This window comes from Physella acuta, unplaced genomic scaffold (assembly GCF_028476545.2).
Source record: "Physella acuta isolate Inbredline_101_S28 unplaced genomic scaffold, ASM2847654v3 ptg000017l, whole genome shotgun sequence".
Taxonomy (NCBI): Eukaryota; Metazoa; Mollusca; class Gastropoda; family Physidae; genus Physella; species Physella acuta.
This window is the reverse complement of record NW_026731537.1, coordinates 964437-992198: the sequence shown is the minus strand read 5'-3', so window position 1 is coordinate 992198 and position 27762 is coordinate 964437. Positions and strand designations below refer to the sequence as shown.

Here is a 27762-nt window from a genome sequence, read left to right as displayed (position 1 = left end):
ACACACACACACAACACAACCACACCCACACAAGCGATCAGATCCGCGCGCATACAAACAGCGGTGGAATGTAAGGGAGAGGTAGACGCGACAGGCCGGTGAGGGGACGACAACAACTTCATGTGCAACCAGGACACGAGTGGCTGCCTGCAACACGCGGACCCACGAGAGAACCTGATCCAAGTGAGTTGTTTTTGTTGTGGATTTTTTAAATTTGTTTAAATGAGAGCTAGACAAGTTTTGTGGTATTGTATCTAGCCATTGTATGACAATAGACACTCCCTTTAGGTGAGCCGGCTGTGTTATTAATAGAAGCAAACTAATCTCATACTCGACACTGTACTGTAAGCCCTAACTAGGTCTAGGATTAAGGTTAGGTTTAGAGCTGGGCTAGGGTCAGGTAGGGCTAGGGTCAGTGGGGTCATGATTTCGTTGACAAGCACAAGCACCTGTGACACAGTTTGACCTAGTTCCGTCTGACTGCCAATAAGCAGACGTCAACACGCTTTCAAATGGTAACCCAAACCGGCAGGTATCGGCTGATCTTCGTAGACAACAATCTTTGCGACGTCTCAGTTAGTCGAGTTGACGGCTTGACGGGGGGGGGGGGGGGGGGAAGGAGGATTAGATAAATTGTTGCTTTTATCTTATAACATACAGCTGATAAATAGTTCAATGTAGATCTAGAATTGATGTCATGAAAGGACGACAAATCTAAGAAAACTTACGTTTCGTTATTTTGTTCTTGTTTAAAAAGTTGTCAATATTATACTTGGACTTTCCTTTTAAAAAATCTGGCAGATTTTCCGCACTGTTAGGTTTTCTTCTTTCGATCTACAATGCTCTTCAAATAAATCAAACTAATGTTTACACTACTATGCCTGACAGAGGTAAAATAATTATTTGAAACACGTATCGAGGTCGCATTGGTCCCTAGCCATATATATCATTCACAAGGACCAACGAAAAAGTAGCGGTATCTTCTCAATGTAAACATTGGCCTAACATTCAAAATACGCGCTTTAATGAGACCAACCCAACCATAACCAGTGAATTAAACCAGTTACATCCCAGTGTATGTGTGTCAGATTGTGTTAGGAGCTTATTTATGGCCAGGTATAGACAAGCTAGTGGCCCACGTTCTACCAATATGGCCACACCCCACAAAAGTCTAGCTAGTGGCCCACGTGCTGCCTATACGGCCCACACCCCACAAAAGCCAAACTATTGGTCTAACTTTTGTCACCACCTTCCTCTAAGTCACGGGTTCCCAACCTGGGGGTCGCGACCCCCCTGGGGGTCGCGAAGGGCTTTCTGGGGGGTCGCCAACTGGTATACTAAACCTTAGTAATTTGAAACCAAACATAAATATTTAGAAGAATTTTTGAAATTCGGCTTCACTAACATCACCGGAAAGGGAATAGAGAAGAAGCAAAGCGTACTGTACAAAGTTTTTCTCAGTCACGAGTTTATGAAATCTTCAAAACTAAAACGTCATTTGAGACGAGTCATTCGAAACACACCAAAAAAGATATGGAGTTCTTTCGTCGGTATGAAGCTAGTTGCAAACGTCAGAGACTTGATCGAACAGGAAGTTTTCACCAAGGAAACACAGCATTAGTGCAAGCATCACACGAAGTCGCGACAGAAAATGCCAAGCAAAAAAAAAAAAAAAAAACACAATAGGAGTATTAGGAGAAAATCTTATCAAACGCTGCATGTTGAAGATGGTGAAGTTAATTCTTTCATGTCCGTAGATGTTAAATAACACATTTTAATTGAAATTAAGCTTTCACCATTGTTTGCTTTTCAAGTTGATAAATCAACAGACGTGAGTTCGTGTTCGCAGTTGCTGGTCTTTGTCTATATTCATTCAGATGATAGCAAAGAAGAGTTGCTCTTTTGTGAAGATAGCATGGAGAAAATAAATACGTTTTTTTTTTAAATTGGATGATTAAAATGGGTTAAAACGGCTGTGAGGGTTTGTACGGATGGTGCACCATCTATGTTTAGGTCAAAATCGAGCTTTTAGAAAGTAGAAAAGATTTAGCCCCCTAACCACTGCCCTCACCAATGGCCATCAAGACTCCATTGCTAGTATAAGTGGTAAATTATATAAAATCTGGAGCCTTCAAAGAACTGAGCGAAGACCTGAATAAAGATCACGAGGTTCTGCTCTTCTACACTACAGTGCGCTGGCTATCAAACGAATTGTTGTGAATCGTGTTTTTGAATTGAAATCTGAAATCAAATTGTTCTTGGAAATGCAAAGGAAACAAGACCTTTTGGTATACTTAAAACGACATAGAGTGGTTGGAGAAAGTATCATACCTAGCAGATGTGTTCGAACATCAACATAAGCATAACCTGAAGCTTCAGGGAAAATGAACGAATATTATCACTTTCCATGATTATCTCGGGGCATTTTTATCAAAGCTGCAAAATCGGCGAAGAAAATAAATCTTGAAAATATTGTAAATTTGAGAAACTCTGCAGTGTGGTAGATGAATCTAATTGTGAGATAATTAAAATTTTGAAAGAAGAAATTTCTGGGCATCTTGAATCAAGATGAATTCTTTGATTTGTAGAATGATTCCGTGTAAGATAAACTGCACACTCAATTTTGGTGTAGTATTCACCATTCATACCCAAACGTAAAATTGATTGACTTTTCGAGAATAGATTTTCAACACTATTTTTCGATTAAAAACAAAATTAAGATAATGATAATGACATAGGTTGGCGTTAACAAAAAAAAATGCTTTAAAAAAAAATTAACCACGAATATTTAGTGAATAGTATGCAATTTTACTCCTGGTATTAAAACAGTTATCAAGAGTAGTTCATATTGAAAGTCTCTTAGAAAATGTTATTTTAATGCTTATTAATTTCCATACTAATTTCGGCTTTTTAATTCTATGGGGGTCGCGGGTCACTTAATTTTTATAAAAGGGGGTCGCCACTCAAAAAAGGTTGGGAACCACTGCTCTAAGTCACACCCCGTTAAGACACTGGGACGGCCACCGTCTAAGATTCAAGAAGAAAAACTTCTTAAACCAGTCGGAAAAACAGAACAGACAGCCTTTATAAAACCAGATTGTGCACATACAATACAATAAACTTACAAAAATCATCCAGTTTATGTAACGTAATAAAACACTTCCCCACATCATCACCACCCTCACATTATAGCCCCACAACACACCGTCACTGCGATCAAACTTTGGTACTACAAATCTCTTATAACGGGGTGCTCCTTACACTACCAACTACCAACGTTGACTGGTATTGTGGTGGATTGGAGCCAAGGCTAGTCACTCCTTGTGTCACCTATTGTGTCACCCGTTGTGTCACCTATTGTGTCACCCATTATGTCACCGAGTGTATCACTTATTGTGCACCGCGATTAAGTTGAAGGGAAAAAAATTCTCAAGTTGTCGTCCATTCGCCTATGATTACATTTTTTACCCCCCCCCCCCCCTCACACATTTCACAAAAAGCCACACCTCCTATTATGACGTCCTAAAGTTAGTGTCCTTAAATAATAACAATTTTAATGAAATTAACATGTGTGTGCTTTAAAATGTTGGCCTACAAATCGAATACCATGCAAAGTCACACCCCTTTAACCCTCCATCGGCACAAAAGACCCCCCCCCCCCGTTGCCCCAGGATAGTGACGTAAAATATGTGCGACCACTTCCTCTACATCCGGCACGACGTGCCGTTAAGTTAGATTTCTAATTAGAACTTTCGCTATTTAGTGCTACCACTAGCTGATATTGCATTAATGTTGCTTATTATGATCACAATACTGTGTGTGTATATGTGTGTGTGGTGTGTGTGCGCGCGCAAATATGCACAATCTTCATTTGTTAAAAACGTCACATCAATGTTGTTGGGTTTTTTTTTTTTTTTTTTTTTTGCAACATTTAATCAATAAGTTTACAAACAAAATAAAAACTGCCTGGGAAATCCAAATAACTTTTAATCAAAATTAGCACGCACGCACGCTCACGCACACGCACACACACACACACACACACAACAGACGCACGTGAGCACTCTCATTCACATACCCACTCATACACCAGCATACACAGAGGGAGAGAGAGAGAGAGAGAGAGAGAGACATACACACTCACACATCTATGCCCATATCAATCAATTGAAAGCGGACTTTAAGGAGCGAGAAATCAATCAATCAGACGGACTGTATCGATATTGTTCTCACACGTGACCCAGGGGCCTGAGGAATTATGGGAAACTTTTCAATCAATCAGACGGACTGTATCGATATTGTCCTCACACGTGACCCAGAGGGCCTTAGGAATTATGGGAAACGTTTCAATCAATCAGACGGACTGTATCGACATTGTTCTTACACGTGACCCAGAGGGCCTGAGGAATTATGGGAAACGTTCACCTGGGTCAGACTGTCCGTCTGCTGGCGTCATTTGTTTACTTACTGCCATTTGATAAAACTGACACCAAAACTGGGCATTAAGGAGTGCCCCCAAAACTGGGCATTAAGGAGTGCCCCCAAAACTGGGCATTAACGAGTGCCCCCAAAACTGGGCATTAAGGAGTGTCCCAAAACTGGGCATTAAAGAGTGCCCCAGAATCTGGGCATTAAGGAGTGCCCCAAAAGCTGAGAATAAAAGAGTGCACCAGAAGGGCACCATCTGTTACAGCTGCTTGTTACAAATGAACATTTTGTAGTTATCGATAATTCAATTTTCATCTGTTTCTAAACCTTATGCTTCCAATATCGCTATTTAAAATAAAAATACAATTTCTTTAAACTTTGACCTCAGGTGCATTCTTATTTGCCCTTATCTGATTCAGTAGCAGATTTGTCGAGATAGTGTTTTATTCCGTTTGTGTTATAAACGAGTTGGCCAGCTCGCGAGGATCGGCAGTTTGGTGTGCTCAGTGTTATGTGCGGTAACTGTCAGGTGTTTAAAAGTCAGGTGTGTAACTGTCAGATGTGTAATTGTCAGGTGTGTAATTGTCAGGTGTGTAATTGTCAGGTGTGTAACTGTCAGGTGTTTAATTGTCAAGTGTGTAGCTGTATCGGGTGTGTTTTTTAATGTCTTCTGAACCATTTGTCAACGGCTTTAGGAATGGAACTCTTATTTTTAAAGAGAAATATCATTCTCTTTTTGGTTCTACATTTAATCCTAGATCTATATGTAGTCTTAGAATTGGTCCTTAATGTGGTCCTCAATTTTTATTCCAGTCTTGATCCTAGATTTGGTCCTCGTCTTCGACCTAAAAAAAAAACGCAACACCCTGCATGCCTGGTGCCCCTACTGCGTGCTGTTTGAGTTTTCGGTCCACTAACACTTACATTTTATTGTCGCTGCCAGTGTTTCAGTCTTTAAATCTTTAGGTCAAACTTTTCCTTCCGTTATGCTAAACTTTCTTTACTGCTCGAGTTGTCCTAGGTTTTTCTGAGCACGAATATTTCAATCCCGCGTTTAGAATTAAAGTACCGCTCACACCGAGGTAAATAGTTCAATCGATCGCCGCACGTGAGTTTATTTATAACTTACTCATGCAGCAAGTGGCGCTATTCTCATGTCACAATAAGTACCAGGGTGGGGCGGGTCGCGGTAATTAGCTGACTGAATGTTACTTGAACTTCATGCTGAGGTAAAGCTGGATGAGTACACACTGAAGATTTAAATAATCAACTTAAAAACGTTTCAATTTTCAAAACTTAATCATGTTTTGATAGATCCACCCCGCCTCACAGATTTTATCTGCGACGAACGAACGAGACCGCTAATAGCGTCATGCCAGTCTATACTGGAACCCTGCCGAGTTTTACATGCCCGTGGATAATAGCATGCCCAGAAATTGAAAGGTGCAGAAGTGTGATACCACATAGCAGACGTGGGACCGCCTGCTGATGACAGGGATTAAACAACCTGTTCTGTGTGTCGTCTGGATTCACCCCACCCCACCCCACCCCTACCCCACCCCACCCCACCCCTACCCCACCCCACCCCACCCCTACCCCAACCGGCAGATAACACGTCTTAGTTCCCCCCCCCCCCCCTCCCCTCCATTCTTGTATTGACGAGTGGGCAACTTAAACCAGTTCTGGAAACAGGATATACAAGACAGGGCGTCTCACAAGACTTGTTATCCCAGATCTGTTGACAAGACTTGCTATCCCATTGACAACACTTGCTATCCCATGTCTCATCATCCACCCAGCATTACTCCCCCCCCCTACACACACAGCAACCCCTAGGTTAACCCCTCTATTAGTAAATTTAGTGCTTGTTTTAATATAATCCCTGTATTAGCTAAACACACACACACACGTGAAAGTCAAATCGGGCAAATATCCCCTTGACTTGACAGTTCTAAAACTATTGAAAGAAGCGGAAGTGCCTCTTGTGGTGCCTGCTAGACTACGTGTAGGCGGGAAGTCAGAGTTGCCACATTGAACGTTTCTAGACCATAAATTTGGTTTGTTTGGCCTAGGCTAACAATGCCAAGATATCGGGGCTTTATGGCTGTGTACACATGGCGATATGCTTGCTCGATTGTGCAAGGCCGGCCTAGTTTTCATGTTACACTTTAATGTTGCTTTACTGCAACATGGCGCTTAGCTGCTCCAGCCGAGTTGAATAGCTAAATGTGTGGACCAAGTTAACACTGAGCCTACCTAGTGACTAAATGTGTATCGGTCAAGCATCTACCTCCAAAAATATCTGAGAGAAGTGGATTTAAAAAATTAAATGTGCCAGTTTAACAGTTCCTATGAAAATATTTCTTCTTCCTTTGTAATTGTAATGCTCCACGGGATTTCCTCCGACACAATTAAAGTATTAAGTGTCAACTTGATATGCGCCATATCGGCCGTTGACGATTTCAGCTTGCCTTTCTTTCTGAATTTGCTTCCTTAGTTTTTTTCAAGAACAAACTACAAGACAGCAGTTGTTTGATTTTGGAGTTGTCTCTCCTGGACGGGTAGCTGTCCCCATCTATCGAGTCTCACCTGTCGGGGGTTCGAACTCGGGACCTTTCGGTTCTTTGAAAGTATAATTGATAGAATTATTATTTGTATTATTGACTAAATTATAGCTTTATGGACTATATCATTAATTGTATTATTGTCTAATACTTGTAAATTAATTATTAATGCCTGTACAATTGACTTAAATCAAACTTTGCTTTGGTGTACAGCAAGTAGAGTACTTTATGCTTGTGTTTTGTTTCCCAGCAAGTAGAGTACTTTATGTTTGTGTTTTGTTCCCCCAGCAAGTAGAGTACTTTATGTTTTGTTCCCCCAGCAAGTAGAGTACTTTATGCTTGTGTTTTGTTCCCCCAGCAAGTAGAGTACTTTATGTTTGTGTTTTGTTCCCCCAGCAAGTAGAGTACTTTATGTTTGTGTTTTGTTCCCCCAGCAAGTAGAGTACTTTATGTTTGTGTTTTGTTTCCCCAGCAAGTAGAGTACTTTATGTTTGTGTTTTGTTCTCCAGCAAGTAGAGTACTTTATGTTTGTGTTTTGTTTCCCCAGCAAGTAGAGTACTTTATGTTTGTGTTTTGTTCCCCCAGCAAGTAGAGTACTTTATGTTTGTGTTTTGTTTCCCAGCAAGTAGAGTACTTTATGCTTGTGTTTTGTTCCCCCAGCAAGTAGAGTACTTTATGTTTGTGTTTTGTTCCCCAGCAAGTAGAGTACTTTATGTTTGTGTTTTGTTCCCCCAGCAAGTAGAGTACTTTATGTTTGTGTTTTGTTCCCCCAGCAAGTAGAGTACTTTATGCTTTTGTTTTGTTCCCCCGGCAAGTAGAGTACTTTACGCTTGTGTTTTGTTCCCCAGCAAGTAGAGTACTTTATGTTTTGTTCCCCCAGCAAGTAGAGTACTTTATGTTTGTGTTTTGTTCCCCCAGCAAGTAGAGTACTTTATGTTTGTGTTTTGTTCCCCCAGCAAGTAGAGTACTTTATGTTTGTGTTTTGTTCCCCCAGCAAGTAGAGTACTTTATGCTTGTGTTTTGTTCCCCAGCAAGTAGAGTACTTTATGTGTGTGTTTTGTTCCCCAGCAAGTAGAGTACTTTATGTGTGTGTTTTGTTCCCCAGCAAGTAGAGTACTTTATGTTTGTGTTTTGTTTCCCCAGCAAGTAGAGTACTTTATGTTTGTGTTTTGTTCCCCAAGCAAGTAGAGTACTTTATGTTTTTTTCCCCCAGCAAGTAGAGTACTTTATGTTTGTGTTTTGTTCCCCCAGCAAGTAGAGTACTTTATGTTTGTGTTTTGTTCCCCCAGCAAGTAGAGTACTTTATGTTTGTGTTTTGTTCCCCCAGCAAGTAGAGTACTTTATGTTTGTGTTTTGTTCCCCCAGCAAGTAGAGTACTTTATGCTTGTGTTTTGTTCCCCCAGCAAGTAGAGTACTTTATGTTTGTGTTTTGTTACCCCAGCAAGTAGAGTACTTTATGTGTGTGTTTTGTTCCCCAGCAAGTAGAGTACTTTATGTGTGTGTTTTGTTCCCCAGCAAGTAGAGTACTTTATGTGTGTGTTTTGTTCCCCAGCAAGTAGAGTACTTTATGTTTGTGTTTTGTTTCCCCAGCAAGTAGAGTACTTTATGTTTGTGTTTTGTTCCCCCAGCAAGTAGAGTATTTTATGTTTTGTTCCCCCAGCAAGTAGAGTACTTTATGTTTGTGTTTTGTTCCCCCAGCAAGTAGAGTACTTTATGTTTGTGTTTTGTTCCCCCAGCAAGTAGAGTACTTTATGTTTGTGTTTTGTTCCCCAGCAAGTAGAGTACTGTATGTTTTGTTTCCCCAGCAAGTAGAGTACTTTATGTTTGTATTTTGTTCCCCCAGCAAGTAGAGTACTTTATGCTTGTGTTTTGTTTCCCAGCAAGTAGAGTACTTTATGCTTGTGTTTTGTTCCCCCAGCAAGTAGAGTACTTTATGTTTGGATTTTGTTCGCCCAGCAAGTAGAGTACTTTATGTTTGTGTTTTGTTCCCCCAGCAAGTAGAGTACTTTATGTTTGTGTTTTGTTCCCCCAGCAAGTAGAGTACTTTATGTTTGTGTTTTGTTTCCCCAGCAAGTAGAGTACTGTATGTTTTGTTCCCCCAGCAAGTAGAGCACTTTATGTTTGTGTTTTGTTCCCCCAGCAAGTAGAGTACTTTTTGTTTGTGTTTTGTTTCCCCAGCAAGTAGAGTACTTTATGTTTGTGTTTTGTTCCCCCAGCAAGTAGAGTACTTTATGTTTGTGTTTTGTTCCCCCAGCAAGTAGAGTACTTTATGTTTGTGTTTTGTTCCCCCAGCAAGTAGAGTACTTTATGTTTGTGTTTTGTTCCCCCAGCAAGTAGAGTACTTTATGTTTTGTTTCCCCAGCAAGTAGAGTACTTTATGTTTGTGTTTTGTTCCCCCAGCAAGTAGAGTACTTTATGTTTGTGTTTTGTTTCCCCAGCAAGTAGAGTACTTTATGTTTGTGTTTTGTTCCCCCAGCAAGTAGAGTACTTTATGTTTGTGTTTTGTTCCCCCAGCAAGTAGAGTACTTTATGTTTGTGTTTTGTTCCCCCAGCAAGTAGAGTACTTTATGTTTGTGTTTTGTTTCCCCAGCAAGTAGAGTACTTTATGTTTGTGTTTTGTTCCCCCAGCAAGTAGAGTACTTTATGTTTGTGTTTTGTTCCCCCAGCAAGTAGAGTACTTTATGTTTGTGTTTTGTTCCCCCAGCAAGTAGAGTACTTTATGTTTTGTTTCCCCAGCAAGTAGAGTACTTTATGTTTGTGTTTTGTTCCCCCAGCAAGTAGAGTACTTTATGTTTGTGTTTTGTTTCCCCAGCAAGTAGAGTACTTTATGTTTGTGTTTTGTTCCCCCAGCAAGTAGAGTACTTTATGTTTGTGTTTTGTTCCCCCAGCAAGTAGAGTACTTTATGTTTGTGTTTTGTTCCCCCAGCAAGTAGAGTACTTTATGTTTGTGTTTTGTTCCCCCAGCAAGTAGAGTACTGTATGTTTTGTTCCCCAGCAAGTAGAGTACTTTATGTTTGTGTTTTGTTTCCCCAGCAAGTAGAGTACTTTATGTTTGTGTTTTGTTCCCCCAGCAAGTAGAGTACTTTATGTTTGTGTTTTGTTCTCCCAACCAGTAGAGTACTGTATGTTTGTGATTTGTTCCCCCAGCAAGTAGAGTACTTTATGTTTGTGTTTTGTTTCCCCAGCAAGTAGAGTACTTTATGTTTGTGTTTTGTTCCCCCAGCAAGTAGAGTACTTTATGTTTGTGTTTTGTTTCCCCAGCAAGTAGAGTACTTTATGTTTGTGTTTTGTTCCCCCAGCAAGTAGAGTACTTTATGTTTGTGTTTTGTTCTCCCAACCAGTAGAGTACTGTATGTTTGTGATTTGTTCCCCCAGCAAGTAGAGTACTTTATGTTTGTGTTTTGTTCCCCAGCAAGTAGAGTACTTTATGTTTGTGTTTTGTTCCCCCAGCAAGTAGAGTACTTTATGTTTGTGTTTTGTTTCCCCAGCAAGTAGAGTACTTTATGTTTGTGTTTTGTTCCCCAGCAAGTAGAGTACTTTATGTTTGTGTTTTGTTCTCCCAACCAGTAGAGTACTGTATGTTTGTGATTTGTTCCCCCAGCAAGTAGAGTACTTTATGTTTGTGTTTTGTTTCCCCAGCAAGTAGAGTACTTTATGTTTGTGTTTTGTTCCCCCAGCAAGTAGAGTACTTTATGTTTGTGTTTTGTTCTCCCAACCAGTAGAGTACTGTATGTTTGTGATTTGTTCCCCCAGCAAGTAGAGTACTTTATGTTTGTGTTTTGTTTCCCCAGCAAGTAGAGTACTTTATGTTTGTGTTTTGTTCCCCCAGCAAGTAGAGTACTTTATGTTTGTGTTTTGTTCTCCCAACCAGTAGAGTACTGTATGTTTGTGATTTGTTCCCCCAGCAAGTAGAGTACTTTATGTTTGTGTTTTGTTTCCCCAGCAAGTAGAGTACTTTATGTTTGTGTTTTGTTCCCCCAGCAAGTAGAGTACTTTATGTTTGTGTTTTGTTCCCCCAGCAAGTAGAGTACTTTATGTTTGTGTTTTGTTCCCCCAGCAAGTAGAGTACTTTATGTTTGTGTTTTGTTCCCCCAGCAAGTAGAGTACTTTATGTTTGTGTTTTGTTTCCCAGCAAGTAGAGTACTTTATGTTTGTGTTTTGTTCTCCCAGCAAGTAGAGTCAAGTAGAGTACTGTATGTTTTGTTCCCCAGCAAGTAGAGTACTTTATGTTTGTGTTTTGTTCCCCAGCAAGTAGAGTACTTTATGCTTGTGTTTTGTTCTCCCAGCACCAACAGGACTGGAGACATTTGACGGTGTGAGAGATGGGAACCAAAGACAACACAGAAGGTAGGGGCATCGTGGTCAAACGTATCCACACTTTTATCCACAAACTTATCCACAGGTAGGTCTCATGTCACCACATCATGGTCAAACGTATTCACAAACGTATCCACATGCAGATCTTATGTTAACTGCGATGACTTATGTTGGTTTTTAATAAACTGACATTCACAGTGCTGTTGCAAAATCTCTAGCTATGGTCACCTCTAGCTACGGTCACCTCTAGCTGTGGTTACCTCTAGCTACGGTCACCTCTAGCTATGGTCATCTTTACCTAGGGTCACCTCTAGCTATGGTCATCTGTAGCTATGGTCACCTCTAGCTATGGTCATCTTTACATAGGGTCACCTCTAGCTATGGTCACCTGTAGCTATGGTCACCTCTAGCTATGGTCACCTCTAGCTATGGTCACCTCTAGCTATGGTCACCTCTAGCTATGGTCACCTCTAGCTCTGGTCACCTCTAGCTATGGTCACCTCTAGCTATGGTCACCTCTAGCTCTGGTCACCTCTAGCTATGGTCACCTCTAGCTATGGTCACCTCTAGCTCTGGTCACCTCTAGCTATGGTCACCTCTAGCTACGGTCACCTCTAGCTATGGTCATCTTTATCTAGGGTCACCTCTAGCTATGTCCACCTCTAGCTATGGTCACCTCTAGCTATGGTCACTTCTAGCTATGGTCACCTTTACCTAAGGTCACCTCTAGCTATGGTCACCTCTAGCTATGGTCACCTCTAGCTATGGTCACCTCTAGCTATGGTCACCTCTAGCTCTAGTCACCTCTAGCTATGGTCACCTCTAGCTATGGTCACCTCTAGCTATGGTCACCTCTAGCTGTGGTCACCTCTAGCTATGGTCACCTCTAGCTATGGTCACCTCTAGCTATGGTCACCTCTAGCTATGGTCACCTCTAGCTCTAGTCACCTCTAGCTATGGTCACCTCTAGCTATGGTCACCTCTAGCTATGGTCACCTCTAGCTGTGGTCACCTCTAGCTATGGTCACCTCTAGCTATTGTCACCTCTAGCTATGGTCACCTCTAGCTATGGTCACCTCTAGCTCTGGTCACCTCTAGCTATGGTCACCTCTAGCTATGGTTAGCTGCAGCCATGGTTAACTCATCAAATGATGCGCCAGTACTAATGACAGCACTCAGTGATGACGTGTCACTGACACTTCCTCTACGTGACATTAACTACACGTCACCTTTAGCCCTAACTAACACCAGTTCAGGGTTAGGGTTAGGGTTATATTTACTTATCCAAATAACCACGGCGATGAGTGACTAGTGATGTTTTCTAAACTTGTTGGGTTAGAGGCTTCAGATCCCGTTTGTTGCTAAAAATAGCAATAATTCAACCATAAACAAGCGAGCGAATCACTCAAGCATACGATGACCTACATCTGATGAATGAAAGCAGACAGATAGTTTAATGCGTACTTTGAATGTGAACATCTGTCAGTGTGTTACAATTTGCTAGGCTAGTGTATTTGACAAGGTCAGTGAAATGTGCGTGTTATGTAAGCACGCGAACTATAGGATATCGATCTAGCACAATTCATTAGGGTCAGCGGAATAATACGTGTTACATTAATCGTGGGACTCTTTCAATGGTGGGTTGATAGACAGAATTAAGACACAGCAAGACAAGCTTACATCGAGATTGATTAAGACAGGATGGTGATAACACATCAAAACACGCGCAGATATTGAGACAGATCTCGACACATGTAGATATTGAGACTCATAAGGAAACACGCAGACATTGAGACACATCAAGACACGCAGACATTGAGACACATCAAGACACATACAGATATTGAGACTCATCAAGGCACATGCAGATATTGAGACACATCAAGACACTCCCAGATATTGAGACACATCAAGACACTCCCAGATATTGAGACACATCAAGACACTCCCAGATATTGAGACACATCAAGACAAATCAAGACACACGCAGATATTGAGACACATCAAGACAAATCAAGACACACGCAGATATTGAGACACATCAAGACAAATCAAGACACACGCAGATATTGAGACACATCAAGACACACGCAGATATTGAGACACATCAAGACACACGCAGATATTGAGACAAATCAAGACACACGCAGATATTGAGACACATCAAGACACACGCAGATATTGCGACACATCAAGACAAGCAGACATTGAGACAAATCAAGACACACGCAAATATTGAGGCAGATCAAGACAGATGAAGAATGGGTCGTCAGCACGACATGACGTCACTATGTATTGATGTGTATTATGGCCCTAAAATTGCTCTTACAATAGCAAGATTTTTTTGATGTCAGTGAATCTATTACCATAGCGGGATGTGTAGATGAAGCTACGAACGAACGAATGTGTTTAGTGTATGTTGTGTGTTGTGTGTACCTGTTAAGAGAATGGAGGATTTGTTAAATTGCTGGGACAAGGTTTGGAGATGGTAGCTGATTGCCCGGGGGGGGGGGGGTGATATTTTGGTGTAGCTTAAACGGTCGTGTGGGTGACTTTCTCCAAACCAGACCGGCAACTTTTCGACGTTTTGTTTTTGATGTAGTGTGTGGGTGTGTGTTGGTGTGTGTGTGGGTGTGTGTGTGTGTGGGGGGGGGGTTCAATAGATCGTTTTTAGGGAGTTGTGGGTGGTAGGGCTTACCTAAATAATTTTTTTACAATACAAACTACTTTTACAAAAGATATAATGATGTTATATCAGTGTAATCGGAAGGTTATTTATTTTTGTGTTAATATTATATGGACAGTGACAGGAAGTTTAGAACTATATAACATAACACCCTAAATTTATTTGAAAATCCGCAATGGAATTTTTTAAGCACTAAATTGTTCTAGAATAGGGTGTCTTTATAGAGGACTTATTGTAGTCGGGTAAACATATATAGAAATCAAGATTTTCACACATCTCGTCGTTTTCCCTACTTCCGTTTGCATTTTTGTCTTTGGGTCTGAAAACACGATAACTAGAGTACCTTTTCAGTTATGTTGTTCTCGGGCAGATGAGGCTCGTTAGTTGGTGACAACTATTCTTCTAGGAAAGACAACTCCAAAATCAAACATCTGCTGCCTTGTAGTTTGTTCTTGGTTGGACAAAGGCTATGGAAGCAAATCCGAAAAGAAAAGCAGGCTGAAATGGCCTCAATGGCGCATAAACAATTGACGCCTTAATTGTGATGGAGGCGTGGTCGAGTCGGCAAAAAGCTCTTGGTTGATAACCCTCTGGCCGATAAGGCTCGATCCCTTCCAACACTAAAAATTAAGAACGAAGAAGAAGAAGAAGAAGTTACGTTGATGAAATTTCATTTATATACGTATTTGATATAATTTGTAGTTTTATTTCACCTTTTGGGTGACCGAAAGTCGTATTTACTCTGTACTAGTTAATCAAATATGTTGATTTTTTAATTATTTTTTTGGAGCGATTTCCGGTAACCGGAAGTAGTATTTACTCACGGTTTCTCAAAAGCTGATAACTCGAGCACCGTTTAGTGGTGATGACGTCTTACATTGTATGTTATCTCACAGAGGTGGTGATGACGGCCCTCAAGAACAACGGTCAGGCGATGATGAGGATGGAGAGAGTGAAGAGAAAAGACATCAACTTCAACCAGATCCACCACATCGCTGGAGGTCCTTATAAGGGCATCTTGGTCAACAAACAGGCGGACAGTGAGTGTCTAAACGGGTGGGGGGGGGAGTCAGGGCTGGGGTTCAGGGCTGGAGGTCAGGGGTGGGGGTCAGGGTTGAGGGTCAGGGCTGGGGGTCAGGGCTGGGGGTCAGGGCTGGTCTATCCTCAGCTTAATTGTAATATTGTGAGTTTATTTTCTCCACTGATCATTAATGTGATGCAGCCACTGACCACTGTTTGATGTGATTTAGCCACTGACCACTGTTTGATGCAGCCAATGACCACTGTTTAATGTGACCCAACCACTGACCACTGTTTAATGTGCTCTAGCCACTGACCAAAGCTCTGTGTGTTTTCCACAGAACTGGACACCGTGGGGCCCCCCGAGGGTCGGATAGAATTTATGGCGTGTCTGATCAACTCACATCAGAACAACGCTTCTGTTAAGGTAAGCAACTCGTTGGTACAGGTGACCTCAGGTGTTGGTATAGTTGACCTCAGGTGTTGGTGACCTCAGGTGTTGGTACAGGTGACCTCAGGTGTTGGTACAGGTGACCTCAGGTGTTGGTACAGGTGACCTCAGGTGTAGGTGACCTCAGGTGTTGGTGACCTCAGGTGTTGGTACAGGTGACCTCAGGTGTTGGTACAGGTGACCTCAGGTGTTGGTACAGGTGACCTCAGGTGTTGGTACAGGTGACCTCAGGTGTTGGTACAGGTGACCTCAGGTGTTGGTACAGGTGACCTCAGGTGTTGGTACAGGTGACCTCAGGTGTTGGTACAGGTGACCTCAGGTGTTGGTACAGGTGACCTCAGGTGTAGGTGACCTCAGGTGTTGGTGACCTCAGGTGTTGGTACAGGTGACCTCAGGTGTTGGTACAGGTGACCTCAGGTGTTGGTACAGGTGACCTCAGGTGTTGGTACAGGTGACCTCAGGTGTTGGTACGGGTTTTATCATGTAACAAAGGCATCAGACCAGCTAGTTCAACATGTTGACCATCCAGCAGCATAAACTTTCACCTAACTCAAACATCAGTTCAGCGAAAATCAATAAAATCAATTCAGACACGCTAATCAATAACATGCTCCTGGCAATCAATTCTTTTCTCACAACAGCAGCTATATTGGTTTTTGAAGCTCTAGGTAAAATATTCTGGTGTTTCTGTTTGAGACGTCTAAAGCATTGAGATATCTTGACAAAAATCTCCTACTTCTAGTTATAGTTCCTAGTCCTGGGTCCTAGCCCCCTGACCTGTCGACATTAAAGCTTCTCTAGTACTGCCACCATATTTGTCACCCCTGTCCTTATAATGGGTGTGGTTGATGTGTACAAGACGCTGTGTGTATGTTAGTTTAACTCAAGGCTGCTGGGTAATAAATCACACACGGTTTGCGTGGTGGTACTGCAGTAAAAAGACTTGTATAAAAGGACTTGTCCATGCCTTTAACATTCTGCAGTGTGACCAGACGTACCCCCCCCCCCCCTCACCCTACACACAAACACAACTGGTGGCAGTCCACAGCAGTCTGTGTAGATCACACAATGACAGACGACACATGGGTCACGATGACATGCTGATATCCGTGTATTTATTTATTGACTCACTACTGCTGTATTTGTGTTGACGTGTTGACGGTTTGTGTTATTGTGGTGTCCATTTGTTGTGGGATTGTGCTGACCACATTGTGTGATTGTGTTGACCACCTGTATGATTGTGTTGACCACCTGTATGATTGTGCTGACCACTTGTATTATTGTGCTGACCACTTGCGTGATTGTGCTGACCACGTGTATGATTGTGCTGACCACTTGTATGATTGTGCTGACCACTTGTATGATTGTGCTGACCACTTGTATGATTGTGCTGACCACGTGTGTGATTGTGCTGACCACGTGTATGATTGTGCTGACCAATTGCATGATTGTGCTGACCACTTGTATGTTTGTACTGACCACTTGCATGATTGTGCTGACCACTTGCATGATTGTGACGACCACTTGTATGATTGTGCTGACCATTGATCCACAGGACCGCTGGGCACTGAGGTTTTGGTTTCGTGGCACGGCTGACGGAGTGACCAAGAAAAAAACTTTCAGGGATTATTTCTCGGAGCTCATCAGCCCAACAAACCTACCCAGAAGTGAGTCATTTTCTCCAAGTCATTTCCTCGAACGTCATTTTCTCCAATAAGTCATTTCCTCGAACAAGTAATTTCTTCTACAGGAGTTTCGGTTAGCCTCCACTCCTGTAGTTTTCATTGTGTTCTAAGCTTGATAGAAGATCAAAGAAAAATGAGACGACATTTCGTTTGTTGATAATAACTGAAAGGGTATTGTTCGGGTTAAGTAAACGGATATTCCAACAATAAAAGGGTTGACGAAATTTTGGGGTGAATTGATCGACCTTACAAAACTTGATCTCAACCATACCGACACACCATTCAATCTTAATTCTGTTAGGCGATAGCTCTTTTGAAGTAGTAATCTTTATGAAACTTTTCAATATTAAAAAGTAAAGTTCCTCTTTAGACCTAGCGATCCATTAGGCAAATGAAGTAAATTTAATTTTTTGTTACCTCGGCATATCAAGGGATGGTGCGGTCATCCGCCTATCGTTCTAGAAACTTAGAGTAACTGGTCTAAATTTCACAATATTATCTGTTTGTAAACAGTTTGTGAATTTAACTTTGTGAACAGGAAGTGTTTATCTTATTAAAGGGCTAGTTTCATTAAAAGTTTGTAATATTTACCAGAGTACGTGGGCTTTATCAAGAGGGCGCTAGTGTTGTTAAAAAGTTTGTAATATTTACCAGAGTACGTGGGTTTTATCAAGAGGGCGCTAGTGTTGTTAAAAAGTTACCCACTGGTCAAGCGCCTGGAACTTGAGGTAGAAGAGTTGAACGATGAAGAGGAAGATCTGCCTCCAATCAGTGAGTAGATCGCCAACTTTTTTTATCATCTGTTACCTGTTACATGACTTACCTGACTTAATCCTCTTTAATCCCTGGTGTAACACAGGACTTTAATCTTATCTTTAACTTTGTCCCGCCCCCAGTGGCATATATTTTGCTGTTTCTCTGGACATACCTTTGTATCTGTGTTCCCCCTGACTCTAATGACTCCTACAGAAATTGTTGTGTTCACCCCTGACTCCAATGACTCCTACAGAAAGTTTTGTGTCTGTGTTCACCCCTGACTCTAATGACTCCTACAGAAAGCTTTGTGTCTGTGTTCACCCCTGACTCCTACACCTACCGGTTCGTGCCGGAAGTGGCCGTGGACAACAAAGCGTTCTTGACCTTCAAGATCAAGGCCAAGTGTGACGCGCAGATCGCCCTGTGCGCGGTGTACGGGGACGTGGAGCGGAAGACGTACGAGGTCTGCCTAGGAGCAGACGGCAACACTAAGTCCTACATCAGGGACGGTTCTCTGGGCGGCGTCAAGTCTGAGGCCAACACTGTCAACCTCTTGAGTGAAACTGGTTAGCCTTGACCTTTATAACCTCTAGCTAATTAACTGGCATTTAATTTTTAAAAATCAAAAGAGAATTTTAAAAATGCACACAAAAAAAATCACCGTATCTGTCATAGTTGTCTTCTCTTTCCCCCAGAATTTCGCTATTTCTGGCTGTCATGGGCAGACAACTGCGTGCAGGTCGGCAAGGGAGCGAAGTACGGACATCACACGTTCTTGAGGTGGGAGGTGCCGGAGAACCGTCAGTTTAAAGTCAACAGCATGGCCGTGGCCACTAGCAGGCTGTCTAAAGGACAGTGGGAGTTTGCTGAAATTATAGGTGGGTGTCTAAAGGTAACTGTGTCTGCAGGTAACTGTGTCTACAGGTCAACGTGTCTGCAGGTTGGGGTGCCTGCAGGTTCGGGTGCCTACTGCTAACGGTGTCTGCATGTATGAAAGTATGAGTCTATGTTAGTCCCCTTAGAAGCCCACCTTCCATGTATGTGGCTCTAGCAAGCCTTTGATTGTGTTCGCCAGATGAAAAAGATTTAAAGCGAGAGGTCAAGTGGAATAAAATCAAGTTGTCCTTGCTGTGGTTGGCCAAAAAACAAAAAATGTTGCAAGTGTTGGAGGACGCTTACCCCAACAATTTACCCACAGATAAACTGTTCAAGTAAGTGGCTACTTCATTTAAAGGTTGCCTAACCGATCTAGTTCACTACAAGAGTAACCTACTATATATTAATGGCCCAATTTGCTAAATCATGACCTAGTTTACTGCATGGATGATACAGCTTCATAGGTGATTTCGGTTTGTTTTTTAAGAGTGACCTAGTTTGCCTAATTAATGACCTAGTTTATCACACGAGTGACCTAGTTTATCCCACGAGTGACCTAGTTTGCCTGATGAATGACCTAGTTTATCCCACGAGTGGCCTGATTTATCCCACGAGTGACCTAGTTTATCCCACGAGTGACCTAGTTTATCACACGAGTGACCTAGTTTATCCCACGAGTGACCTAGTTTGCCTGATGAATGACCCAGTTTATCACACGAGTGACCTAGTTTATCCCACGAGTGACCTAGTTTATCCCACGAGTGACCTAGTTTATCCCACGACTGACCTACTTAATCTGACATCCTTACAGGCTGAGCAAGTTGAAGCCGTCTGATGGGATAACAGCCATCGTCATGCTCAAAGACCTGGAGAAGAAAGGTCTCATACGAGAGGTGGGGCAGGAGGTGGGGCCGGGGGTGTGGATGAGGATGCAGTGCAAGGAGGAGATAGAGGAGCACGGTAGGTTCAGGGTAGGTTTAGTGTAGAAGATGGTAGGTTCAGGGTAGGTTTAGTGTAGAGGACGGTAGGTTCATGGTAGGTTTAATGTAGAGGATGGTAGGTTCAGGGTAGGTTTAGTGTAGAGGATGGTAGGTTCAGGGTAGAGGATGGTAGGTTGAGGGTAGGTTTAGGATGGTAGGTTTAGTGTAGAGGATGGTAGGTTCATGTTAGAGGATGGGAGGTTCTTGACAGGTTTAATGTAGAGGATGGTAGGTTTAGTGTAGACTAGGTTTATGGTAAAGCGGTGTAAGTCCACGGATAGGTGTAAGGTTTATGGCAGGGAGGTTGATGGTAGAGGATGGTTACAGTTTCTCTATGTATTTTGAACAAGCATTTAGACCAGGAGGATAAAGAAACTAGCTTCAACAAATCTGCATGATAAAAAAGCAAAGCGTGTTGGTATAAAATCTTGTGCCTTGTGTTCTAGAGGTGGTGCTGGTACAGGAGCTGCCCACCCTGACGGGCAAGGAGCAGCCGACCATCGCCATCGTTACCAGCCTCTACCACGAGAAGTTGGCCGTGGACGCCATGATCGAGAACAAAAAAACTTTCGTCAAGTTCAAAACAGAGGGTGGGTCTCACTTTTTTAAGGTCGTTTTAAACACAGGGTGGGTCTCACTTTTTAAGGTCAAGTTTTAAACAGGGTGGGTCGCTTTTTGAAGGTCAAGTTTAAAACCGAGGGAGGGTCGCATTTTTTTAAGGTCAAGTTTAAAACAGAGGGTGGGTCTCACTTTTTCAAGGTCGTTTTAAACACAGGGTGGGCCTCACATTTTAGAAGGTCAAGTTTTTAACAGGGTGGGTCTCACATTTTTAAGGTGAAGTTTTAAACTGAGGGTGGGTCTCACTTTTAACGTCTGCTCACTTACAGAAAAAGTAAATTTTAAAAATTATTTATTCCTTTCTTGTATCGCAATGACACATATCTTTGTGAATGTACAATAAAATATTCCCCTCCTCCCCCCGTGTAGGCGAGTCTCAGGTGTACACCCTAGGACACATCGGCAGACACAAAGTTGTCTCGACAAAACTGGCCAAAATGGGGGACGTGGAGGGGGACATCATAGCAGCCGAGAACACGGTGACGAGACTACTGGGTAATTATCTCCCTTCATCATGTCAAAAATGTGTGTAATTACCTCCCTTCATCTGTGTGTCAAACATTTGTGTGATTACTTCCCTTCATCTAATGTTGAAACTGGAGAAAATTACGCCCCTTGTATATTGTGTTTATCTGTTTGGTGCACTTCCCACCCCTTCCCTGTCTAAAGTACACTGTTACACTGTTCTAGAAAACTTGCGCCTAGCATACACTTTATTCCCTGTTGTTTACCTGTGGATGACTTTATTCCCTGTTATTTACACGTGGATGACTTTATTCCCTGTTGTTTACCTGTGGATGACTTTATTCCCTGTTGTTTACCTGTGGATGACTTTATTCCCTGTTGTTTACCTGTGGATAACTTTATTCCCTGTTGTTTACCTGTGGATGACTTTATTCCCTGCTGTTTACATGTGGATGACTTAATTCCCTGTTGTTTACCTGTGGATGACTTTATTCCCTGTTGTTTACCTGTGGATGACTTTATTCCCTGTTGTTTACCTGTGGATGACTTTATTCCCTGTTGTTTACCTGTGGATGACTTTATTCCCTGTTGTTTACCTGTGGTTGACTTTATCACCTGTTGTTTACCTGTGGATAACTTTATTCCCTGTTGTTTACCTGTGGATTACTTTATCCCCTGTTGTTTACCTGTGGATTACTTTATCACCTGTTGTTTACCCGTGGATGACTTTATTCCCTGTTGTTTACCCGTGGATGACTTTATTCCCTGTTGTTTACCTGTGGATGACTTTATCACCTGTTGTTTACCTGTGGATGACTTTATTCCCTGTTGTTTACCCGTGGATGACTTTATTCCCTGTTGTTTACCTGTGGATGACTTTATCACCTGTTGTTTACCCGTGGATGACTCTATTCCCTGTTGTTTACCTGTGGATGACTTTATTCCCTGTTGTTTACCTGTGGATGACTTTATTCCCTGTTGTTTACCTGTGGATGACTTTATTCCCTGTTGTTTACCTGTGGATGACTTTATTCCCTGTTGTTTACCTGTGGATGACTTTATTCCCTGTTGTTTACCTGTGGATGACTTTATCACCTGTTGTTTACCTGTGGATGACTTTATTCCCTGTTGTTTACCCGTGGATGACTTTATTCCCTGTTGTTTACCTGTGGATGACTTTATTCCCTGTTGTTTACCTGTGGATGACTTTATTCCCTGTTGTTTTACTTGTGGATGACTTTATTCCCTGTTGTTTACCTGTGGATGACTTTATCACCTGTTGTTTACCTGTGGATGACTTTATTCCCTGTTGTTTACCCGTGGATGACTTTATTCCCTGTTGTTTACCTGTGGATGACTCTATTCCCTGTTGTTTACCTGTGGATGACTTAGTTCCCTGTTGTTTACCTGTGGATGACTTTATCACCTGTTGTTTACCCGTGGATGACTCTATTCCCTGTTGTTTACCTGTGGATGACTTTATTCCCTGTTGTTTACCTGTGGATGACTTTATTCCCTGTTGTTTACCTGTGGATGACTTTATCACCTGTTGTTTACCTGTGGATGACTTTATTCCCTGTTGTTTACCTGTGGATGACTTTATTCCCTGTTGTTTACCTGTGGATGACTTTATTCCCTCTTGTTTACCTGTGGATGACTTTACCCCGGGCAGGCACGTTCAGCCAGGTCCAGCACGTGCTGATGGTGGGGGTGGGCGGGGCCGTGCCCCACTACTCAGACTATAAACAGCACGTGCGTCTGGGGGACGTCGTGGTGTCCACGCCAGTCGACGACACGGGAGCCCTCTACATCTACTGCTCAAAGGTGAGAACACAGACATTTCAAAGGTTAGGAAAACAGACATTTAAAAGGTGAGAACACAGACATTTAAAAGGTGAGAAAACAGACATTTCAAAGGTGAGAAAACAGACATTTCAAAGGTGAGAAAACAGACATTTCAAAGGTGAGAAAACTGACATTTCAAAGGTGAGAAAACAGACATTTCAAAGGTAAAGGTGAGAAAACAGACATTTTAAAGGTAAAGGTGAGAAAACAGACATTTTAAAGGTGAGAAAACAGACATTTCAAAGGTGAGAAAACAGACATTTCAAAGGTGAGAAAACAGACATTTCAAAGGTAAAGGTGAGAAAACAGACATTTCAAAGATTAGGAAAACAGACATTTCAAAGGTTAGGAAAACAGACATTTCAAAGGTGAGAAAACAGACATTTCAAAGGTAAAGGTGAGAAAACAGACATTTCAAAGGTAAAGGTGAGAAAACAGACATTTCAAAGGTAAAGGTGAGAAAACAGACATTTCAAAGGTAAAGGTGAGAAAACAGACATTTCAAAGGTAAAGGTGAGAAAACAGACATTTCAAAGGTGAGAAAACAGACATTTCAAAGGTGAGAAAACAGACATTTCAAAGGTGAGAAAACAGACATTTCAAAGGTAAAGGTGAGAAAACAGACATTTCAAAGGTAAAGGTGAGAAAACAGACATTTCAAAGGTGAGAAAACAGACATTTCAAAGGTGAGAAAACAGACATTTCAAAGGTAAAGGTGAGAAAACAGACATTTCAAAGGTAAAGGTGAGAAAACAGACATTTCAAAGGTAAAGGTGAGAAAACAGACATTTCAAAGGTGAGAAAACAGACATTTCAAAGGTGAGAAAACAGACATTTCAAAGGTGAGAAAACAGACATTTCAAAGGTTAGGAAAACAGACATTTCAAAGGTGAGAAAATAGACATTTCAAAGGTAAAGGTGAGAAAACAGACATTTCAAAGGTAAAGGTGAGAAAACAGACATTTCAAAGGTGAGAAAACAGACATTTCAAAGGTAAAGGTGAGAAAACAGACATTTCAAAGGTGAGAAAACAGACATTTCAAAGGTAAAGGTGAGAAAACAGACATTTCAAAGGTGAGAAAACAGACATTTCAAAGGTGAGAAAACAGACATTTCAAAGGTAAAGGTGAGAAAACAGACATTTCAAAGGTGAGAAAACAGACATTTCAAAGGTGAGAAGACATTTCAAAGGTGAGAAAACAGACATTTCAAAGGTGAGAAAACAGACATTTCAAAGGTAAAGGTGAGAAAACAGACATTTCAAAGGTTAGGAAAACAGACATTTCAAAGGTTAGGAAAACAGACATTTCAAAGGTGAGAAAACAGACATTTCAAAGGTAAAGGTGAGAAAACAGACATTTCAAAGGTAAAGGTGAGAAAACAGACATTTCAAAGGTGAGAAAACAGACATTTCAAAGGTAAAGGTGAGAAAACAGACATTTCAAAGGTAAAGGTGAGAAAACAGACATTTCAAAGGTAAAGGTGAGAAAACAGACATTTCAAAGGTGAGAAAACAGACATTTCAAAGGTGAGAAAACAGACATTTCAAAGGTAAAGGTGAGAAAACAGACATTTCAAAGGTAAATGTGAGAAAACAGACATTTCAAAGGTTAGGAAAACAGACATTTCAAAGGTAAAGGTGAGAAAACAGACATTTCAAAGGTGAGAAAACAGACATTTCAAAGGTAAAGGTGAGAAAACAGACATTTCAAAGGTAAAGGTGAGAAAACAGACATTTCAAAGGTAAAGGTGAGAAAACAGACATTTCAAAGGTGAGAAAACAGACATTTCAAAGGTAAAGGTGAGAAAACAGACATTTCAAAGGTAAAGGTGAGAAAACAGACATTTCAAAGGTGAGAAAACAGACATTTCAAAGGTAAAGGTGAGAAAACAGACATTTCAAAGGTAAAGGTGAGAAAACAGACATCTTAAAGGTGAGAAAACAGACATTTCAAAGGTGAGACAACACCACCTCAAAGATCAGACATTCCAAACGACCTTTAAAAATTAGAAATAAGTGCATATTTGTTCCATCCTATTAGAAAAATGTTAAGATATGTTATATTGAATAATGGCATGATTATTGAATGACCAGAGTGAATCAGATAATGACGTCATCATTGAGTGACCAGAGTGTATTAGATAATGACATTATCGTTGAATGACCAGAGTGTATCAGATGACGTCATCATTGAATGACCAATGTTATAAAATGTTACAGGTGGAGAAAGTCAAGAACTCCTCAGGTTACAGCTACGCTACCAGAATCTTTACACCTGGGCAGCACGTGTTGTTGAACGTGGTGGAGAAGATGAAGAAACAGGTAGTGGTCAGTGTTGTGGTAGTGGACGTCGTGGTCAGTGTTGTGGTCGTCATGGTCAGTGTTGTGGTAGTGGTCAGTGTTGTGGTAGTGGTCAATGTTGTGGTAGTGGTCGTCGTGGTCAGTGTTGTGGTAGTGGTCGGTCAATGTTGTGGTAGTGGTCGTCGTGGTCAGTGTTGTGGTAGTGGTCGGTCAGTGTTGTGGTAGTGGTCGTCTTGGTCAGTGTTGTGGTAGTGGTCGTCTTGGTCAGTGTTGTGGTAGTGGTCGTCTTGGTCAGTGTTGTGGTAGTGGTCGTCTTGGTCAGTGTTGTGATAGTGGTCGTCTTGGTCAGTGCTGTGGTAGTGGTCAATGTTGTGGTAGTGGTCGTCGTGGTCAGTGTTGTGGTAGTGGTCAATGTTGTGGTAGTGGTCGTCGTGGTCAGTGTTGTGGTAGTGGTCGGTCAGTGTTGTGGTAGTGGTCGTCTTGGTCAGTGTTGTGGTAGTGGTCGTCTTGGTCAGTGTTGTGATAGTGGTCGTCTTGGTCAGTGTTGTGGTAGTGGTCAATGTTGTGGTAGTGGTCGTCGTGGTCAGTGTTGTGGTAGTGGTCAATGTTGTGGTAGTGGTCGTCGTGGTCAGTGTTGTGGTAGTGGTCGGTCAGTGTTGTGGTAGTGGTCGTCTTGGTCAGTGTTGTGGTAGTGGTCGTCTTGGTCAGTGTTGTGATAGTGGTCGTCGTGGTAAATGTTGTGGTAGTGGTCGTCTTGGTCATGATGGTTGTGCTGTGTTACAGGCAGACACCAACCCCACACAAGACGGCCAGTTCGAGCAGTTTATCGAGGCCGGGAAGGACATCCTGAGGGGGCAGGAGTCCAACTTCCACCGGCCCAACATCAAGAAGGACAGGCTCTTCCTCACCAAGGCTGACGGCTCAACCATCCAGGTCGATCACCCCCGCCCCCTCACCGGTGCTAGCGACTACAAGGAGGGTCAGACTTGCATTAGGTAATATAGTGGTGTAGGGTTAGAGCTGTACTAGGTAAGTCAGTAGAGCAGGGTCAGACCTGCATTAGGTAATTCAGTGGTGTAGGGTTAGAGCTACATTAGGTAATTCAGTGGTGCAGGGTTAGAGCTGTACTGGGTAAGTCAGTGGTGTGGGGTTAGAGCTGTATTAGACAATTCATTCAATGAATGAGTTTTCCATCAGTATTATCGAGCTGGTACTAAGAACTTCTACAAAACTACTTTTATTTATTTTAAAATAAGAAACTACTATCAATGGGTGTAAATTCTCGGCAACTTGTTTATTTACAATTCTCCAGCTTGTTTGCAATCTCGACACCATGTTTGTTTACAATTTAAGGTACGGTCTGATTGGCTGTGGCAACAAGGTGGCGCGGACAGACCCGATGCGCAGAGAGTTTGCGCAGCTGAACGGCATCAAGGCATACCACCAGGAACACGACGCCGTTCTCGAGTCAGTCGAGGGCAACTGTTGTGAGAGTTACCTGGTCATCTTAGGTACGTCATGCTGGTGGCTTAGCTAGTCACTGATTAATTAGACCTTGGTTAATTAGTCCTTGGTTAATTAAGCGTACCATCTCCCACCATCTTCTATCATCTCCTACTCTGGGCCTTTCAATTATTTTCATCCCAATGTTTGTATCCATAATTGTAAAACTAATTAAAAACGAGCTAATTTTATATGTTCAGCATTTTAAAATTTAAAATTGAGTTTGACCTGTTCTGGTTACAGTCTGGTATGTTAAACTAATCAATCCCTTCCCCCCCCCCCTTCAGGGATGTGCGACTATGAGGACGGCAACAAAAAACAGTGGAGGAGTTACGCCGCCTTAGCTGCTGCAGCATACATGAAATCCCTCATTCTTAACTTGTAAGTGGCCGATGGCCCTTACATTTGTAAGTGGCCGTCTTTTGATGGCCCTTACATGTGTGAGTGACCATCTTTTGATGGCCCTTACATTTGTGAGTGGCCATCTTTTGATGGCCCTTACATTTGTGAGTGGCCATCTTTTGATGGCCCTTACATTTGTGAGTGGCCATCTTTTGATGGCCCTTACATTTGTGAGTGGCCATCTTTTGATGGCCCTTACATTTGTGAGTGGCCATCATTTGATGGCCCATCTATTTTCAAAGAGACAAAATGAGACGGCAACTAAACTAATTGATCAACTTGTGTTGAACTTGTATGCTCAAAATAGAATGGATGTAAGTTTTGTAAATAAACATTTGGATGGCCAACTTTAGAGATCTATGGATGGCCGATTATGATGACTTGCCAATGGCCAACCTTGTCGATCTGTGATTGGTCAACTTTGTTGACTTGTGATTGGTCAACTTGAATGATTTGTAAATGTTGATGTGTGTGAATATCCAAGTGTGTTGACCTTTGAACTGCGACCCTAAGCTTGTGACCTGTAAAGAACCAGCTCCTGTTGTGAACTGACCAACCGTGTCCAGTTTTCGACCTCCATATCCCTGTGCTGTGACGTCACTATTTTATACTTGATTTGATTTAACTGCGATATCCAGTAACACAGTGCTTTGTGTTTTATTAAATAAACAAAAATATTTTTTGTGTGTTTTCTTTCTTTTATTAACTGTGCTACTGTGCTAAAAGGGTGGATGTGCTACTGTGCTAAAAGGGTGGCTGTGCTACTGTGCTAAAAGGGTGGATGTGCTACTGTGCTAAAAGGGTGGCTGTGCTACTGTGCTAAAAGGGTGGATGTGCTACTGTGCTAAAAGGGTGGATGTGATA

General features: G+C 41.9%; 1 protein-coding gene across 1 annotated transcript; it reads left to right on the top strand.

Annotated features, from left to right (window-relative positions):
• The first annotated feature begins 3 nt into the window (after positions 1-3).
• LOC131937389 (uncharacterized) lies at positions 4-27580 on the top strand. The gene is made up of 17 exons (XM_059294781.1): positions 4-183; positions 11279-11339; positions 14892-15035; positions 15357-15442; positions 17022-17133; positions 17806-17922; positions 18207-18473; positions 18603-18785; positions 18983-19118; positions 19595-19743; positions 20210-20353; positions 20751-20876; positions 22519-22670; positions 24913-25014; positions 25777-25988; positions 26347-26504; positions 26784-27580. Exons 2-17 carry the CDS (start codon positions 11315-11317, stop codon positions 26879-26881), a joined length of 2211 nt encoding a protein of 736 aa, XP_059150764.1. The 5' UTR covers positions 4-183; positions 11279-11314; the 3' UTR covers positions 26882-27580.
• The last annotated feature ends 182 nt before the right edge of the window (positions 27581-27762 follow it).

What these genes read in the sequence shown, in the direction of transcription:
- LOC131937389 (XM_059294781.1), top strand. Translation starts at nt 11,315, where the DNA reads ATGGGAACCAAAGACAACACAGAAG. An exon ending in GGAGTTTGCTGAAATTATAG is followed by an intron (nt 18,786 to 18,982) that starts GTGGGTGTCTAA and finishes TGTGTTCGCCAG; the next exon opens with ATGAAAAAGATTTAAAGCGA. An exon ending in GAGTTACCTGGTCATCTTAG is followed by an intron (nt 26,505 to 26,783) that starts GTACGTCATGCT and finishes CCCCCCCTTCAG; the next exon opens with GGATGTGCGACTATGAGGAC.